Consider the following 19,872-nt stretch of genomic DNA (forward strand, 5'->3'; position numbering starts at 1 on the left):
TTTTGGACCAGGAGTGTGCATCTGATTTCTTCTCATTAAACTTGGGCTTACAAATACATTCAAATGTATTTGAATTGTGTAATATTACCATCTATTTGAATTTCACAGATTTAGTGTAAGCAAACTTAATGTGATGCATATTTGTCAGTCATGAATAAATGAAATGGATAAGATTTCTGCACACAAAAAAGCATGGCTTAGTTTATTATTAACTATTTTCATCCATCACATTTGATTTATATAATTATATTTTCAAAATGTATTTATTCCAATTGCTTATCAGCATAAATCTGTTAATTGTGGAAACAATTACATTTATTTAGTTAAAATAAAAGTATGAACATGGTAAGTTAAAATATATTCATTAGATTAATAAGACTGATTAGATAATCAAATTGGATTAATTGATGGGAAATATATAAACCTTGGTTATTGTGGATTTAAAACACATTAGCATTATCGCAAAAATCTCATTTGTGAAAATGCATTTATTCAAAATGCTTGGAATTTGCATAAATCTGTTAATTGTGCAAACAATTAAATTTATTCAGTTAAAATAAAGTATGGACATGGTTAAAATATGGCTAGCTCTACAAGCAATGTTTAATTAGTAATATGCATTCAATTGAAACAAATTTTCAGATTTATTGATGATAAATATATAAACCTGGTTACATTTTAGTAGTAATATTACAGAAATCTTACTTCTTTCATTCATGTATGATTGTCAAATATGCATTACATTAAGTTATGAGTTTGTTCATATGGATGAATATTTTATATGCAAATTCAAATACATGTTAAATTAAGATTTAAATAAAAAAACAAATAAATGTAAGTTTTGGAACTGAGCTACAGACTACTTTTGCCCCATAAATCTAAAATTAGTCATCTTCATTGAATGTGGAGATTATCTAAGTATTGTATTTAATCTGGGTGTAAAAAACAAAAAAGCATCTGGACTGTGGCTCAAATCTCTTAACCCCTGTTCTGTCCACATGCTTCATATGAAGGTTTATACCCACGACAAGATCATGTGATCTCCGTAACAGCTTGGAAATACTCCTGGTTCAGAATTGTACAAAGCTGCATATGAAGTCAGAGCAGATCACAAAATCAGCTCTACCCAACAGACCATACAAAAAAAAAAGCCACAATGGATTAAGGCTTAAAAATTATATGATCTTTTTTTCCTCATGAACTTATCGCCTGAGCAAGTGGGGCTTATTAAGACATTAATATTTGTTAAGACATTGTATAACTAGTGGCTTTCCAAGAAAGTCCAAATTGCTACAGGGTACAAGACCTGAACGTTTTCTTTAAAAAATAATGTGAATAAAATAAATAATTAAACCTTCCATAAATGTACAACTTAAACATATTTTTGTCTTTGGTTGGGGTACAGAAATATTAATCAAATTAAAACAATAGAGGAGTTACATATCTGTCTATGATATACCCAAGTCTGAATGTCTGGAACAATGATGCTCTCCTCTCACGTCCCACCAGCAGCACTAGCTCCATCTAGTGCATGTTATCAGGAAAGCTCTGTGTTCCGGGTCAGACTGGTGCATGTGTGGTTCCACTGGGTTCCTCTAGGTTCTGCTGGGCTCAGAGTTCTGCTTCAGATCCTGCTGGTTGGTCGGCAGCAGTAAGCACAGCTTCTGAGACTGTCTCGATCGGCACTGCCTCGACGCCCGTCCACACTCGGGGAACCTAAACAGAAAAGTGTATGTGAAAACAAGCAGCAACAGTGTAGTATATAAAACAGCATTTGGCCCAGTGTTGTTATTGTTACCTAAAACTATTTTTTTTTAAAAAGTTGTTGATGAAAATAACATGTTCAAATTACTTAAATATATATCTGGAAATGTTGTCTTGACATAGAACTAAAATTGAAATACAGTATAAATCGAAATATAAAAAACGAATAAAACTATAAAAATGTTAATAAATACTATAATAGTACATAAATAATGCTGAAGTAACATTAATTTAGCCATCTTAAAATTCCACGACAAATATTTTACATACTTTACATTTTCTATGAAGTGTTTTTTCCCTGTGTGCTGTTTAACTTCACTTTAAAAAGTTATTTATTTGTTTGTTTGTATATTTATTTTAGCGCCATATAAGGTATGGCACTATCAAAGTATTTTAAAATAAAAGAAACAAACAGTTGTCTACTAACTTTCTTGCAACAATACAATAAAAACCACATCTATACTAAGATATTTAAAGTTGATATTTCACAAATTCTTTTTTTTTTAATCTACTTAAGTTCTTTCTGAAAACATGACCTTGCTCATTACCTTATCAATTATCTTTAAAAAAAATCAATACATGCTGCGGTAATTTTCTACAATTAAAAAGAAATCCAAGAAGAAAACTGGTACTAACTTCTCTTCCCTTGTTTACTTAACAGGTTGTATGTGCTAAAATTGTCAAGTAATAATTCTGTTTATTATTTAGGATGGATAGTATGTGACTTTCATTCAAGAATGATCTCAGGCTTACTGTTGTCGTCTTCCTCCTCGTCCTCATCCTCCTCCTGGTCGAGCTCTTTGGCGGGCAGGAGCAGGTGTCTGTGGTAGGGGCTGGTGGTGGTGATTTGGCTCGGCCCCTCTAGGCTGGTGCTCAGCTGCAGTCTCCGCATGTGTCTGACCACTGCTGTTGCGTTGAATGCTTGCTACAGGGACAAGAACAAGAAATAACGTGCCTCTGAAATATGTTTACAAGTATCTTTGAGAACATTTCAGTGAGATTAATGAGGAAATCTGTTACCAGCTATTGCACATCTGCATTCTATACACATATAAACATATACAGTATCTCACAGAAGTGAGTAAACCCCTCACATTTTTGTAAATATTTTATTATATCTTTTCATGTGACAATACTGAAGAAATGACACTTTGCTGCAATGTAAAGTAGTGAGTGTACAGCTTGTATAACAGTGTAAATTTGCTGTCCCCTCAAAATAACTCAACACACAGCCATTAATGTCTAAACCGCTGACCACATAAGTGAGTACACCCCTAAGTGAAAATGTCCAAATTGGGCCCAAAGTGTTAATATTTTGTGTGGCCACCATTATTTTCCAGCACTGCCTTGACCCTCTTGGGCATGGAGTTCACCAGAGCTTCACAGGTTGACACTGGAGTCCTCTTCCACTCCTCCATGATGACATCACGGAGCTGGAGGATGTTAGAGACCTTGCGCTCCTCCACCTTCCGTTTGAAAATGCCCCACAGATGCTTGATAGGGTTTTGGTCTGGAGACATGCTTGGCCAGTCCATCACCTTTACCCTCAGCTTCTTTAGCAAGGCAGTGGTTGTCTTGGAGGTGTGTTTGGGGTCGTTATCATGTTGGAATACTGCCTTGTGGCCCAGTCTCTGCTTCAGTATGTCACAGTGACAGTACATGTTGGCATTCATAGTTCCCTCAATGAACTGTAGCTCCCCAGAGCTGGAAGCACTTATGCAGCCCCAGACCATGACACTCCCACCACCATGCTTGACTGTAGGCAAGACACACTTGTCTCACCTGGTTGCCGCCACACACGCTTGACACCATCTGAACTAAATAGGTTTATCTTGGTCTCATCAGACCACAGGACATAGTTCCAGTCATCCATGTCCTTATTCTGCTCGTATTCAGCAAACTGTTTGCAGGCTTTCTTGTGCATCATCTTTAGAAGAGGCTTCCTTCTGGGACGACAGCCGTGTAGACCAATTTGATGCAGTGTGCGGCGTATGGTCTGAGCACTGACAGGCTGACCCCCCACCCCTTCAACCTTTGCAGCAATGCTGGCAGCACTCATACGTCTATTTCCCAAACACAACCTCTGGCTATGACGCTGAGCACGTGCACTCAACTTCTTTGGTCGACCATGGCGAGGCCTGTTCTGAGTGGAACCTGTCCTGTTAAACCGCTGTATGGTCTTGGCCACCGTGCTGCAGCTCAGTTTCAGGGTCTTGGCAATCTTCTTATAGCCTACACCATCTTTATGTAGAGCAACAATTCTTTTTTTCAGATCCTCAGAGAGTTCTTTGCCATGAGGTGCCATGTTGAACTTCCAGTGACCAGTATGAGAAAAGGAGCGATAACACTAAATTTAACACACCTGCTCCCCATTCACACCTGAGACCTTGTAACACTAACGAGTCACATGACACCGGGGAGAGAAAATGGCTAATTGGGCCCAATTTGGACATTTTCCACTTAGGTGGTGTACTCACTTTTGTGGCCAGCGGTTTAGACATTAATGGCTGTGTGTTGAGTTATTTTGAGGGGACAGCAAATTTACACTGTTATACAAGCTGTACACTCACTACTTTACATTGCAGCAAAGTGTCATTTCTTCAGTGTTGTCACATGAAAAGATATACAGGTAATACAATATTTACAAAAATGTGAGGGGCCTGAAATATATTTTATTATTATTTTAATTTTTTTTTCTCAATTTCTGTGTTTTCCATTTTAATGGTTTTATCAAAAACATATCTAATTAATTAAATGCATAAAAACTATTTAATTTATTGATTTGTTTAAAATAATAAGGCCCAATAATGTTTTTTGTTTTGTTTTGTTTTTCAGAAATTGTGTGTTGTGTATTTTAATTTTTGGTAATCAAATGAAGGCATAAAATATAAATTTATCTTTTTATCAGATGAACATTATACAAACTCTTTCATTTTCATCAAACAAAGTGGTGCACAACATAAGTTTACTGTTAAAAACATGAAACATTGTGTGATTATTAACAACAAAAGTTGTAATTAATTAAATTCTAATAATAATTGTATTATTATTAGTAGTAATAGCATTACATTAAGACAAATGTAATATATTTCTGTCACAATTTCTTCAACTTGAATCAAAACTTGTATTTTGATGGGTTACTGTGAAGACCTTTAAGTTTCTGTGTCTATGTGATAAAACAATAGTTTTTGTAGTCATATGGTGAGACTGCAGAGGCTGAAAATATAGCTCAGGTTTATTCTTGCCAAACCAAGTAAGCCATATTCAAAAAACATCACCCAGATCTGTTGGACTGGAAATGCAAGATGTTAAAAAAAAAAAGATGGGATTCTCACCTTCCATTTACTTTTGGCAAAGTTCTTCTTGATCTGAGCGCTGACAGACTCATGAATGTTCCTGTCGAGAGCCGTGTCTCCAGAAATCCTTCAAAATTAGAAATGAGTTACTAATGCAATTTTGTTGAAAAGAGGAAAAGGATATTATGATCATAGATTAAGTCCAACAATAACACTTATTTTTAGGTAATCCTACCATGGGTGCTGTAAAGCCTGTTCACATGTGTATCTCAGAGTGGGATCTTTCTCCATCAAGTGACTGATGAAATCCTTGGCTGGGATGGGATGTGATCGACAATATGTTTGTCAAACAATATTCAAGCATTAAGAAAGCATTAAGAGAATGCCCAGGATTGAGCTCATCATTAGTTTTGAGAAGGTTTTTCTTCACTCCTATTGGCAGACAAGTCGGATTATATAAAAATGAACTCAGTTTAACATTGTTACATCACTAATGGTATTTTTATTTTTAAAAACCTGCTGTTGAGCTCAATCGGCGCATTCATTTGTATCAAGAACTTGTCAAAATGATGCTACTGGATTATGATTACATTATCACGACTGAAGTCAAAGATGTACCTGAGTCAGAGATGTCGTCCCAGTACGGAGAGTCAAACTCATACTCTGCTTTGAGAATCTGCTCGAACAGCTTGGAGTCATTTTCATCGTAAAATGGAGGGTAGCCACATAAGCTGCAAAAGACATAGCTTTGTAATAACAACCAACAGACTGTTAGTTATCCCTCTCTTATTAGTTGGCTAATCATAAACAAACAAACAAACAAACTAATAAATTAATATGAAAGATATAAACTCGAAATTCTGAGTTTTTGTCTCAGAACTGCATTATATAAACTTGTATTATTATACAAAAAATAAAAATACAATGTATTATTATTATTACGTTTAACAAAAATACATTTTTAGGGCCCTATGAAATATATATTTTTTTAAAAAATCTCAATTTCTGTTTTCATTTTTCAATCAAAAGTTTAAGTTTTATCAAAAACATATCTAATTAATTAAATGCACAAAAACAATTTAATTTATTAATTTGTTTAAAATAATAAGGCCCAATAATGTTGTTTTTTTTGTTTGTTTGTTTTTTCAGAAATTATGTGTTGTGTATTAAAATTTTTGGTAATCAAATGAAGGCATAAAATATTAATACAAATTTTTATCAGATAAACATTATACAAACTCTTTCATTTTTTGTCAAACAAAGTGGTGCAGAATTCTGAGAAAAAAAGTCAAAATTGTGAGTTTACATCTCGCAATTCTGACTTTATTTCTCAGAATTGCAAGTTTTTATCTTGGAATTGTGGCTTGGAGTTTATATCTCACAATTCTGAGAAAAAAAAGTCAGAATTGTGAATTTCTATCATGTAATTCTGAGAAAAAAAAGTCTGAATTGCGAGACATAAACTCGCAATTGTGAGAAAAAGAAGTGAGATTGTGAGATAAAAAGTCTGAGTTCATTTTTTTATTCAGTGGCGGAAACAGGCTTCCAAACAAAAAAAATAATTAAAATAAATTCAATACATAAAGGATTTAAATTAATAAATAAATTAATATAAAATATAAATAAATATGCACAAACAAAATGTTTTTGATATGACAAATACATAAATACATATGAAATTCTGATTTGATTGAAATGTTGATTTATGCTAATTCATAATACATTCCTCCCTAAATAAATAAATGAGGTTTGACCATAAATATAAATAATTCAATACATTCAATACATTCGATCAAACTAAATAAATTCCTATAAAATTGGCAATCAATACAAACAAAATAAATTGTGATATGACAGATAGCATCAAGAAATACTCACAGAATATAAGAAATCACTCCTATGGACCAACAGTCTACAGCTTTACTGTATGGTTTTTGTGCCAAGACCTCTGGAGCTGTTTGAGAGAGTGAACGAGAGGGAGAAGCTTTCAGTGTTTCTTTTTTCTGTTTAGTTCCCTTTCCTTTTGAGCTTATAAGAGAATGAGGGCAGCATCAAAGAGACACTTTAAAATGCTAGCACTTAACACTGTATGGCATTTCAAATGACTGCGAGCCTCTAAAAACCAACACATTACTGACCCTTGCTGAGGATGGTAAAATATATTGAATAGCTCTCATTCATACCTACGTATCCAGGTGTTCCACAGGCAGTTGACATCACACTTCCCGAGTCCTCGATCTTAGACAGGCCAAAGTCACTGATCATGATATTGGAGTCCTCCTCCATACTGTAGTACAACAGATTCTCTGGCTGCACAGAAAGAGAATGAATGAATATCAACTGAACGTAATTTCAAGTCATATCTATGGACATCCATTGGTATGTATCATGATTTCCACAAAAAATATTAAACATCACAACAAGTTTCAACACTGAAAATAATAAGAAATTACTTCAGCACCAAATCAGCACATTAGAATTTTTTTCAGTGAATATATTGTCATATTTATTCAGCGAGGACAGAAAAAAGATTGCATGCTGAATAATTTTCACATAACGCCTGGTTAGAAAGGCAATAGGGAAAGAATATGTAAGCATTACCTTCAAGTCTCTGTGCACAATGCCCATATCATGCAGATACTTGACCGCATCTAAAATCTGCCGAATGAGTTTGCTGGCATCTCTTTCTGTGTAGAAGCCTTTTTCCACAATCCTGTCAAAGAGTTCTCCCCCCGATACACTGTGAAGACCCACACACAAACTACAATTAGCACGTCTACTATAATCACACAAGTGTTCAATTGACACTGCAAATTAAACCAACATCAGCCAGTATCTTTTATGAGAAAACTCACAGCTGCATGACCAAATACAAATGCGACTGACTTTCGAAGATGTCTTCCAGTGAAACAATGTTCTCATGTTTTATTCTGAAAAAAAACAAAAAAACAGCAATGATTAGAATCTAAACTGGCAATCAGACTTATTATTTCAGCTGGTGGACAGTAAAATGGCTTAAGACCCTTACATTAGTGACCAGAACTTGTAGGATCCAATTTGTGCATGCTGCAGATTCATATTTTACATTGTGTATATGTTGATTTATTTCACTATGAAGGTCACTGCACACTGAGTCTGAAATTTTCGTCCGAATTTTTGCACGTTAAAAAATAAATACGACCTCATGTTGTGTCAATCACGTTTGCACGCTGACTCCAAAACTTTTGTCAGTTAAAACATTTTTTGGATCAGGTTCGATTTTCTGCGTTTTCGCATCCGTAGCATGCATTTTGATAGGAAAGGATGAGGAATATGAAAAAATGGAAAAAAAACGCACGTGAAACATTTCGGACTCAGTGTGCAATGGCCTTAAGGCACTGTTACTTTTGTATTATTTATATACTATTATATTATATAAATATTTTGAATTGGCTTTTAATTTATGTTTTCAGTTTTTATTTTTATTTTAGTTCATGTTTTACTAATTTTATGTTTTTGTCTTTTTCGTTTAGTTTTTTTTTATAAATCTATATAACTTTAATTTATTTCAATTAGTTGCCATAGAAACATTTCAAATTTTTAAGTTTTTTTTTTAAGTTTCAGTTTTTGAACGAATTAATGAATGAATAATTGAATGAATGAATGAATGAATAAATAAATAAATAAATAAATAAATAAATAAATTAATTAATTAATTAATTAATTAATTAATTCCTTCATTCATTAATTCATTAATTCATTAATTAATTCATTTTATTTGCCATGTGTGCACAAATCAACAGTTAATTTTTTGTCAATTATTTTATTTTGATTTGTTTTGTTTTATTTTATTTTTTTAGATTTTTATCATCAAATTTCAAATGTATTTAAATATTGCCAACTATTTATTTTTATCATTTGTTTTTTTTTTCTTTTCTTTTCTTTTGATTTTTATATAATCTCATTTCAAATATATTTAAACACTGAAAACTATTTTATAATAATAATAAGAAAAAGAAGAATAATTTTTGTTATAACAGCACTGCTGTCAGGAAATGTAATATGCATGTGAAAGTCATTGCATTGCTCTAAAGATCTTTGTATGCTCTATTCATGATGGCTTTCCTTCCTTCTTCCCTATTTTTAATGTGCTTTGTCAGTCTCTTTTATGAAGCTAGACCAGCTATACTCAAACAGACATTAATAACATTTTGCTCCATCTCCATTTGACTTCCACTCTTTTGGTTTCCTGCATGCCTTCCATTTGATTACAGTTTTTCACACCAGTGATTCTCTCTCTCTCTCTCTCTTAATTCTATCCTTATTCTTCCTCTTCGGTCCCTTTCTCTCTCTCTTTCACAATACTGCTGCGGGGAACCTCCATACCATCTCAGCCTCTGTGTGTGCTGTTGCCCTGGCAACAGAGTCACTAAAAATAGGACTATCTCCAGTATACTCTTGACATTTCCGGTACACACTTCTATGATTTCTAAAGCTATAGCACATTTTTATGGCACAGATAGCATTCACAAGAGCTTTTCTTCTCTCAAAGAGCAATCTGGCTTTTAAGAGGAAAAGGAAGAGACCTTTCAGCATCTTGACTGCCAATTATCTTTAACACTACCTCACAAAGAGTCAAGCTCTCGGCAGCATCTGTCCTATATCTGCACACAAATCATGACATGGTCTTATCTGTTATTCTCCCTGTAATCAAAGAGTTCAGTCCCAAATACCATGGTATACTAAGGTGTCCTGCAGACTACAGGTTTCCTCTGTTTGGCTTTCTCCATATATGATAAATATTTCCTGTCCTGTATGAAAAATGAACAGCTTAAACCAGCCTAAGGCCAAGTTGGTCCTCAGCTGGTTTAGATAGTTGATCTGCCAGCTGTCCATCTTGACTATCAAGCTAGTTTTGTATGCTGTAAATCATTAGATAGCCAGTTCTGACCTGTGTAGCACAGCAATCTCATTCTCAATGCTGTTCTCCTTTCCCTCCAACGCTTTCTTAGGGATGCATTTAATGGCCACGAGTCGCTGGGTCTTCTTCTCCTCAGCCAGGAACACCTCAGAGAACGCACCTCTGGAGGACAGCAAAGATGGAGTTAGTGCTATTAGATATTTATCTTCCCCCAGTGGACCTCTAAGCTATTGATATGAAAGCAGACATAAACCAATATATTGACCAGAACTGCATTTCTCAAAAGTAAATGCACCCACAGTCTCTACGATCTACTTAGGCTAATTAATTTACCAATATTTCAAGATTATTAACATCAGTCAGTAAGCTAAATCAAATTTGATTATTTAAAAAAATATATTTTTGACAATGGTTATTGTAAATATTAACGATATTGATTATATTTAAATGTTTTAAAGAATTTTTAATATTTATTGTAAATAATACATGATGATAACAGCAACTGCAATTATTATGTGTGTTAAGTTTGTCACCAATATATGATATAAATCTGGTGATTAACATAAATATTTATATACAGTTAAGAATAACAACCAGGAATAAACAGCATAAAAATAACATATGCTACCTCTCAAAGGTTTGGAGTCTGTAAGATTTTTTTATGTTTTTGTAAGAAGTCTCTTATGCTCATTAAGGCTTCATTTATTATAATAAAAACAATGTATTAAACACTGTAATACTGTGAAATAAATATATTAATATGATATATTTTAAAAAGTAATTTATTCCTCCAATGCAAAGCTGAATTTTCAATATCATCTTCAGAAATCATTCTAATATGCTGATTTACAAATCAAGAAACATTTATTTTAATAAAGTTTATATTGAATGTAAAGTTTAATAAACTGAATTTATTGAAAAAGAAATCTTGTGTAACTCTGTAAATGTTGTTACTGTCACCTTTTATCAGTTTAATGCATTCTTGCTGAATAAAAGTACAATTTCTTAAAAAAAACTCGCTTGGTGTAACTCTGAACAGCTTTAAAAGTTAATTCACATAAGTTTTCCTACATCACTGATGGATTGATAGTAAATGCATTGATGCATTTTTACCCTTCAGCGGTAATTCAACCCTGATTTTGTTGTGTAACACAACACAAAAGGGACGCAAACAGCGCTAACGCCTTTTCAAGAGTATTTTTCTTTTTTTGTGTGTTGTTTGCGCAACAGAAATATTGTGAGCGGCTGATATTTTATCAGGCCAGACTCTTCAGATGGGGAAAGATGAAACAGTGTGCTGTACGTCTGCATCCTCCAGAGGGACACAGGTAGTGCCAGAAAAAGACAAACAGCACAAGCTGTTTAATCATCCAAGGAATGTTTCCATGTGTTTAGGGTGTGTGTTCCATCTGGGTGTGTGTTTGTCCTATTTCCAGCATCTTTTCAGGCTTGCAGGTTTGTAGACAAAACACATTAATTCTCGTTCTCTTCCTTAAACACAAAGCCCATGAGTTAAAACAAGCACTGTCATGTATAATCTAGCTGTCCCTAACACACACTCCCTAAACTGCCTTCTTAATCACAGAGGGAGCAATTAAACATATAATTTGCCACTAAGGAAAAGAGGAATAAACAAGTTAAAGAATAAATGACAGTATAGAGGAAATGTCTTTTCCTCACTTCCAAGACTAAATTTGATATAGTGGTAAAATACTGATTATGATTTCAAACATTTCATTCTTATTTTAGTTATGTCTCAAACTATTCAAAAATAACATCTACATATGAATACAGATACCCAGCTAACAAAAAATATGTTCTAACATTATGAAAATGTTATTTATGCGGTTATTTGTACATTAAAAAAAAAAACATTTTTTAATGGTTTAAAACGTTTTTTCTTGGTTATATGAATAGTAATGGAATATTCTATCATATAATTTTACAAATATCATTGAAATATTACTGTTGAACATTCTCTGAACATTCTGAAATGTGTAGAAACATTAAAAAAATGATAGACAAACGATAGAAAAAAGGTTCATGGATAATGTCTAAATAATGTTTTTGTAATATTTTGAGAACGATATTAAAAATCAGATAAGATAACTTTGAATGACATAATTATTAATGCTCCTGGAAGAACCTTTGTTCTTAACTTTGAAATCCTTTGAAAAATGTAAAACATATTCAAATGTGACTTAATATTTAAAACTTTTACACAAAACGTGTAAAACGAAGAAAAACAAGTGCAGAATAACAGGAAATTTGGGCTCAGTCGTTATGTACAATTTTCTGAAATCACAGAGGACAGTTTTTCTTGCATGCGTGTCTGTCTGTTTCCATGAGGATGATTTCAATTAAAAGGACCTTATGATATGTTGTTGTTGAGATAATAAAAATAAAACGGAAATCTCCAATGACCTGGAAGCCATGCTAGTGAGTCATGATCACAGCAGGGTTGTTTAATGAGAGAGAGCAGCTCATACAGCGCTGCAGCTGTCAACAAACTTTCTACTGGACTCGTATCACAGACTTCTCAGACTGCCTTAAGTGGAAAGGGGGAGGTGCGGGGGGCAAAAAGGAGGTCGGGAAGAAAGAATGAAGGAAAGAAAGAGAGAGTGAGAGGAAATGAAGAGAGTGGGAGCTGTGCTGTTGCCGTGAGACATGGTGTAATTAAGGCTTCCCGTGGCTTCCTGTGGGTAAAGGAGGAGGAAGAGAGGAGAGAGAATAGAGATTAGGAAATGATACAAGACAGCCGATGTGGGTGCTTGGGTCTGTAAATAAGAAAATTGTTTCGCAGAGACATATAGCTGATGGAATGCCTTACATATGTTACAAGGCCAATCATTTCCCAACAGCAGCTCTGTGCTCTAAAATAGATTAAAAATACACATGGCATAAAGTGTTTCTCTAGTGAGGGGTTAAGAATCATGGAGATATTGTAGTTTACATGTCAACAAAAAGTGAAAACAACATCAACAACATGAAAGGACAAATTACAAACATGTACAAAATGCTAATACATTACACTGTTTATGTTTCATAAAATGTTTAAATGTGGTATAACAGCATTGAGAGACTCTTACTGGTCATTGAAAGCATTATTAGATTAGCTAAAACATATTAAAAATTTACCTAATATTTAAATATGCATCAGGAGGAACAATAAATTAACATGCATTTTGAGAATTAAGGGAAATTTGTCTAAATGTGTGGGCCCAGTCATTATATGTAAATTTTCTGATATCATAAAATATGAAGTATTTTAAACATATTTTTGGTGTTGCATTATACGTAATGTTAATTCATTGCTTCAATAACTATACAAATATAAGTAATTTAAGTCTAATTTATTTAATACGAGTTTAAGATTCTATCTCTGAATTGTCTCTCTCTACACACACACACACACACATATACACAAAAACACACACAAATATATTATTTTTAGTGTGTTTGAATCGATTTTTTACAATATCTAGTAGGGTTATTCAAGTAATACTGACGCAGCATTTAATTTAACCACTGTACCTGACCTGGAAAATAATCTGTGAAGCAATAATCCAGTGCCGGAACACTAGACAACTCTCATTATGATTTTAACTCCAGGAACAACTCAACTTTTTATCTATCATACATTTGTCTGCCACAATAAATTATCAGTTTAATTTATTACATTAAAATGATTAAATAATTTTTTTTCTCAGCAAATATTGTTAAAATTATCCCTTGTAAAAAAAAAGGCATCTTAAAACTCACTCTGAATCACAGACTCATGCTAACAAGCTGTGATTAATAATTGAACAAAAATGCAGCATGAGTGGCTCTGTTTTATTTTTTATGGATGTCTTTTAAAACGGTAGGTTGTTTGGGGAGCTTTTAATGTAATTTTAGATTCCCTTAGAAAGCCGTATAAATTTGGCTGTTACTACTGACTGAAAAAAAAAATTCTGACATCATACCAACCTGACAAAACTGGCCTTCTGGTTAACTAAATGTAATCTTTCAAAACACCTTTCTCATTTTGTTTAGGAAGATTGAGAGTTTAAATCAACAAAGGGACCTTTGATAAAAACAGCTTTGAATTGAAACATAAACTTTCATCAAAAAAATATCTAATCCCATCACCATAGCAACCAGTTTCCTTTGACCTCTTCTGCTCACTTTGTAAATAAGATGAACACTGTGAATGACTAAACCAAAAACAAAACAGCAAAGTCAAAGTAATGTTTGAATTCTGTAAGCTTTGAAAGAGCACAAATATACACAGTCCATTTTGTTTCCCAAATATCACTGTTTTCAGACAGCAACACTGAAAAAAAACACACAAATTTCAAATACTAACCTCGTCTCACAAAAACAGACCTTGTTCTTCTTACAGAAACAAGATAAGCAAACTGTTATTTGTATATATTAGTTAGCGCAATGATTTAAGCACTTACTCATAACATATCATAACAAAGTCTCCAAAGTACCACCCACCTGTTCTTAATTATGTTAACAGCCATGTACATTTGCATAAACTGTATAAATTACAATATGGAAAACAACCAGAATGCATACTGCTTACAGTTGCAATTAACTGTTAACACAACTCTTATCTCTTTTTATAGCTATCCTCCAAAACACACATGTACCACTTACTCAAACATTAGTCTCTCGACATACTGTAGCAAATCCTGCATAATCTGCTAAAATTAAAAACTCTCTAGTCTTCAGTTGTAAACCGTTTTTCATGTTTTTAATCAAAATCCAGGTCCGCAGTTAGATAAGCCAGAGCAGATACAATTTCCCCAGAATAAATCAATTGACTCCACTCAAAGAATTCACGGCTAAACCAATTCCATAATCTACTTTAGAAAAGAGGCTTTCTGTCAACATATACAGTTAAATCCTCTGAACAATGCCTTACTGGCAAACTAGTCAAAACCGCATGACACTGTGAAAACAAAGCTAGGTTACAGATTTGCCTATACAGAGAAACCGTTCCATTTTCTGTCTATAGTTGCATTAATGCGAAATTAATTGTGCAGAAAGGACAAAGAGCACTTTTTGATTTATGACCATACAGTGTGTGGTCTAAGAGTACAGAATAACAGAAATCTTTTGAGCCATCTTACTAAAGATTAGCAGACTAACCTTTTCCCACAATATTTAGAGGTTGCTTCTGCACTGCTATTGATACAACATTCCTCAAGAAAGGTCTCCTTGAAGTTTTGGACTTTCCCATGATTTATAACTCTCTTTCTCTCTGTTTATTTCTGCTGATGGGGCAGACAGGTCCCAGCTGCAGCAATCTTGCCTACTACACAATCCGCTTCAGTTCATTCAGCTCTCTGTAGAATTCGTTGTTTGCCGACAAACGAAAACATGCATGGAATGTGCATCTCGGCACAAAACTAATATTGCTCATTGACATTGATAGTTCCATTGTACCATTTACAATTAACTGCACTACTCCAGTCCAATGCAGGATATTTAAATAGTTATAGAGTCCAGAGTGTTCATTGACCATCTCATGGATGTGACAAACAAGACTGATTGGCTGTCTGGGATAAAAGTGTCTGAAAAATGTTTATATATAAATGTCATGTACAGAAATGCTATGCAAATTCCGATTGCTATGAAACAAGTCATGTTTGTAAGGTACAACGGGATTCATTTATGAAACGAATTGTGTAAAACCATTCTACCATAAATTGTTGCATTTAATTCAATGCAACAATTTATGTAACACTGTGTCTACACTAGAAGTGACGGATGTCACATTGCTTAAGGCGGTCAGCACTAGAAGTGTTGAAGCTGCAAGTCACCTTAAAGGGACAGATCACACAAAAATGAAAATTCTGTCATCATTTACTAAACTTCAAGTGAGTCCAAACCTGAATTTCTTTCTTCTGTTGAACGCTAATGAAGATATTTTGACAAATGTGCATAACCAAACAGTCCCCCATTCACTTCTGTAATATTTTCCATACTATGGAAGTCAATGGGGTCCAACAACTCTCTGCTTATGAAGGCATATCTATCTATCTATCTATCTATCTATCTATCTATCTATCTATCTATCTATCTATCTATCTATCTATCTATCTATCTATCTATCTATCTATCTATCTATCTATCTATCTATCTATCTATCTATCTATCTATCTATCTATCTATCTATCTATCTATCTATCTATCTAACTGTCTGTCTGTCTGTCTGTCTGTCTGTCTGTCTGTCTGTCTGTCTGTCTATCTATCTATCTATCTATCTATCTATCTATCTATCTATCTATCTATCTATCTATCTGTCTGTCTGTCTGTCTGTCTGTCTGTCTGTCTATCTACCATTTGTGGTGCATAATATTTTTGTGGAAATTGCAAAACACTTTTCAGGATTCTTTGATGAATCGAAATTTCTGAAGAAAACCATTTATTTGAAAAATAAATCTTTAAAGTGACTTTTGATCAGTTAAATGTCGAATTAAACTTGTGAACAGTACAGTATATAATATTTACAATTAATAGAAATCAATCCAGGATATTTGTAAATAGAGTAAAACGTGTACTCATGCTAAAAAGGGAAATTAAAGTGACTGGAAAAAAACTGTTACACAAATTGAAAAGTGGGATCTGTCAACTAAAGGTGCATTGCAATTTGCCACAAGGTATCTACCTCCAAACGAGACTGCACTTGGCCAATTTATATATCATTAAAATGGTCTCCTTCTGTTGATGTAGACAATTTTTTGCCCGAATAAGCTGCAAAGTGGTCCAAATTTAGGTCTAAAGGCTGAGGTTTTGGTGCAACAAGGGTCAAGACTGACAATTGCTCCACAGTGATGCTAAGAATGTATCTCTGGTGAGTGTGTAGCATGCACAGCTCCAAAGAAGGGGATTTAACATGAGGCTGGCCATGTGAACTCGAGGTGAAGTACGCATGCCGAAATGATTCTGTTATGCCATCTGAAATAGCAGTCATTCTGGCCGCAGGAGGGGAGAGACACTCATAACAACCCCCTGATGAATATTATATGCTTGTGTATGTGTCTGTGTGTGCGTGTCTGAAGGTTTCATCACAGCTCTACGCTAGTGACTTTCCCCTCAGCAGTGCCTTGGAGGATGGCGATGTGCTTCCCACCCAGCATTCGCCGTCCTGCTTCTCACGTGCTTCGTGAAAGATCTTGCGTGAGTGTCGCTAAGATTCGGCATAGCAGATCGCTCTGTCCATCTGCTTATCCCTCTCTCTGGCTCCCGTCCACAGCCACGTCGCCCAAGATGCACCGAACGTGACAGTAAAATGTACACACTCTGCCCACGCACTATAAATATATCTGCGGCATAAAAGGGCTAGTGCACTTAGGGTCAACGAACTCTCTCTTGTCCTCGGCTACGACTGGCTTCATTAATAATAGAAGCAGGTCTACATGACTTCAAAACAGAAATGTTGTTGTTGCTTTTGTAGGAAAGCATCTGGGAATAATATAAATGCGAATGTAAATTCAACTAATTCCCAATATTGACGGATAATGAAAGCCCTGCTGCGTACCACACTGAGGTGTCATTAATCACACCCGGCAAAGTGAGAAAAAGAAGCAACTGCTCCAACAGAAAATGGATGAGATCTGTTTCTGATGCCACTCAGTGCCAATATACTCTGAATATTGTTTTCATAATGCCAACATGACATATTGTTATTCTCAACAGGCTAAAACAAATGAAGGGGATCTACAGAGCTACAGAAGAAGATTAGGAGTAAGAATACTTGTTGATACAGTAGTTGCAGGTGTGATTCAACAGCTCCAAACAGAACTAAAACACTGTGAAGACCTGATTTTCCTGTCATCGTGAGTCTTGTGTGGTTTCAATGTCATTTTATTAGTGTATGAAATCACTCAAACCAAGATTATTATCGTTGTTAATTGAAATAAAATATATTAGAGCACAAAAATGACTAAAACAGAAAGTGAAATAAAAATAATTTAAACCTAAATAGTAATGAAAGCACAGAACAAAATGACTAAAAATAACTAAAATTTAAATGAAAACTGAAAATATAAAAATAAAAGCTAATTCAAAATATCAATAGTGTAAAAATTATATTAAAATAACACTTGTATCTGGCCACTTTCACTGTAAAATCAAGCAATTCATTTATCAAACACTCACGTCCCCAAGACCTCCTTGAAATCATAATTTTCCTTAATATCAGTTGTCTTCTTTTTCCATCCATTTTCATCATCTCCTAAAGGCATTGTATAGTTGATTTCCACTCAGGAACTAAAAAAACAGGAGTAGAGATCAGTGAATAAATCAATAAAAATCAATTCAATAGAAAATTAGACATAGAAACAATGTTGCAAAAAACTTGGCTGTATTTAAGAAGAGTGTTTCTGGTTTCATGGCTATTATTAAATCTTACTGCAATAGTGTGGCATTGTTCAGGTGTGTATTACCAAATCTCACCGCCACTGAAGCCTGCATGTGTGAATGCCATCATCATGGTACCTGTTACTCTTCTCAGTACAGGGTAACATGGGCCAAACCAATAGTTTGTGGTTGCATAAGCCATTTTATTTAGCCTCAGCATCTGCAGGGACTGCTTGAGCACATTGTTATCTGTAAGCCAGTGACCAGTTTTACTATTTATAGATTTTGAGATAATTTTTTTAGAGGCAAACTCTAGTGATTCTGTTTTCAAGATGATTAAAGCAAAAAAAATAAGAGAAAGTAATGCATACTCGCATATTCATAAAAAAAATTGAAACTATTTTGTCATGAAAAATATGTATCGGCTGTTCTAAACTTCACAAGTCCTATCTTAAAGTCCTCAAGAATTTCCTTTAAATGAAACTATTAATGAGTCTAAATGGATAATTGTGATTTACACAACTATTGATGCTCCTTTGAGGTGCCATAACTCAGTTTAACTGACACACACTTACTGATATTTCCAATAAGCTCTAGAACGAATTACATGACCCCTCAATTTTCTTTTGTTTTACAATGTTCTGTAATTATGATTAGTCATGTATTTTTATTTTATATGGCAACATTTTTCATTATTATTATTTATTATATATCTGGCTTTGGTCATTCCTTATTCATTGTAATCTTTGTCATCTTTAAGACATTTAAAATAGATAAGCACTGGTCATAATATAAGTTTGATTGTTGACAATTTGTTGACAAAGAACAAAAAATATCAGCTCAGTTACCCTGTTCGTAGAAGCCAAACCAAAGGTGGCAAAATAACAAATAAGATTCAGCAATCCATTGTACTTGTTGTACATAGATATATCATGCATTTATCATAAATTTTATCCAGTCAGCATTCAGTTAAAGTACAAGTTAGATTTTTCAGATCTGCAACAAAGTACAAAAAGTACGTTTATTGTATTATTTTTGGATCTTGTACCAAAGCAATGCAATGATGTTTTAACATGTATCATAGTAATTCCATGCTATGTAATATGAATATGACAAAACTTGCAATGCACAAAACCCCTTACCACTATCTGAAAGTGTTTCGCATCTCGAGTCATTGAACAAGCAATGCGCTATGCCAGTGGATGCATGTTGTTCGTGTATGAATGTGTGTGTGTGTATTCAAACACTGCGCATAGATGCGCATGCAGGAGTCTGTTGCTACCATGAATTGCATTAACATGAATTGACTGAAAACAGATAAAATGTTTGTTTTAAATCAACGTTATCTTACACAGAATCCTAATGTGCAACATGGACTTTTGTATTGCCCACATCACACATGAAACCTTACAGTGGCATTGCAGAAGATTCTGATACTATATTAAATCAGTACATACACCTTAACCGCTGACTTCCAGGAAAACTTCAAATAAATGCGATACCTGATCGTCTGCTCCTACGGACGGATGGTCCTCTTCTGCCTCTTTATCTATC

At 34.1% G+C, this 19,872-nt stretch overlaps 1 protein-coding gene across 2 annotated transcripts; it reads right to left on the reverse strand.

The window, feature by feature from the left end:
* Positions 1 to 1,611: 1,611 nt before the first annotated feature.
* On the reverse strand, positions 1,612 to 18,206 carry LOC306879658 (calcium/calmodulin-dependent protein kinase type 1-like; the record flags this gene model as incomplete). 2 transcript variants are annotated; one of them, XM_079432803.1, is made up of 11 exons in its annotated part: positions 1,612 to 1,706; positions 2,518 to 2,689; positions 5,100 to 5,187; positions 5,296 to 5,374; positions 5,679 to 5,791; positions 6,939 to 7,014; positions 7,244 to 7,370; positions 7,662 to 7,800; positions 7,916 to 7,990; positions 9,991 to 10,122; positions 18,118 to 18,203. In XM_079432803.1, 11 exons carry the CDS (start codon positions 18,201 to 18,203, stop codon positions 1,612 to 1,614), a joined length of 1,182 nt encoding a protein of 393 aa, XP_079288929.1. The 2 variants fall into 2 exon arrangements, with proteins under 2 accessions (XP_079288929.1, XP_079288930.1); XM_079432804.1 differs by having other exon boundaries at positions 1,625 to 1,716; positions 18,118 to 18,206.
* Positions 18,207 to 19,872: the final 1,666 nt, after the last annotated feature.

The sequence above is a fragment of the Barbus barbus genome, assembly GCF_936440315.1.
Source record: "Barbus barbus genome assembly, chromosome: 13".
Classification (NCBI taxonomy): Eukaryota; Metazoa; Chordata; class Actinopteri; order Cypriniformes; family Cyprinidae; genus Barbus; species Barbus barbus.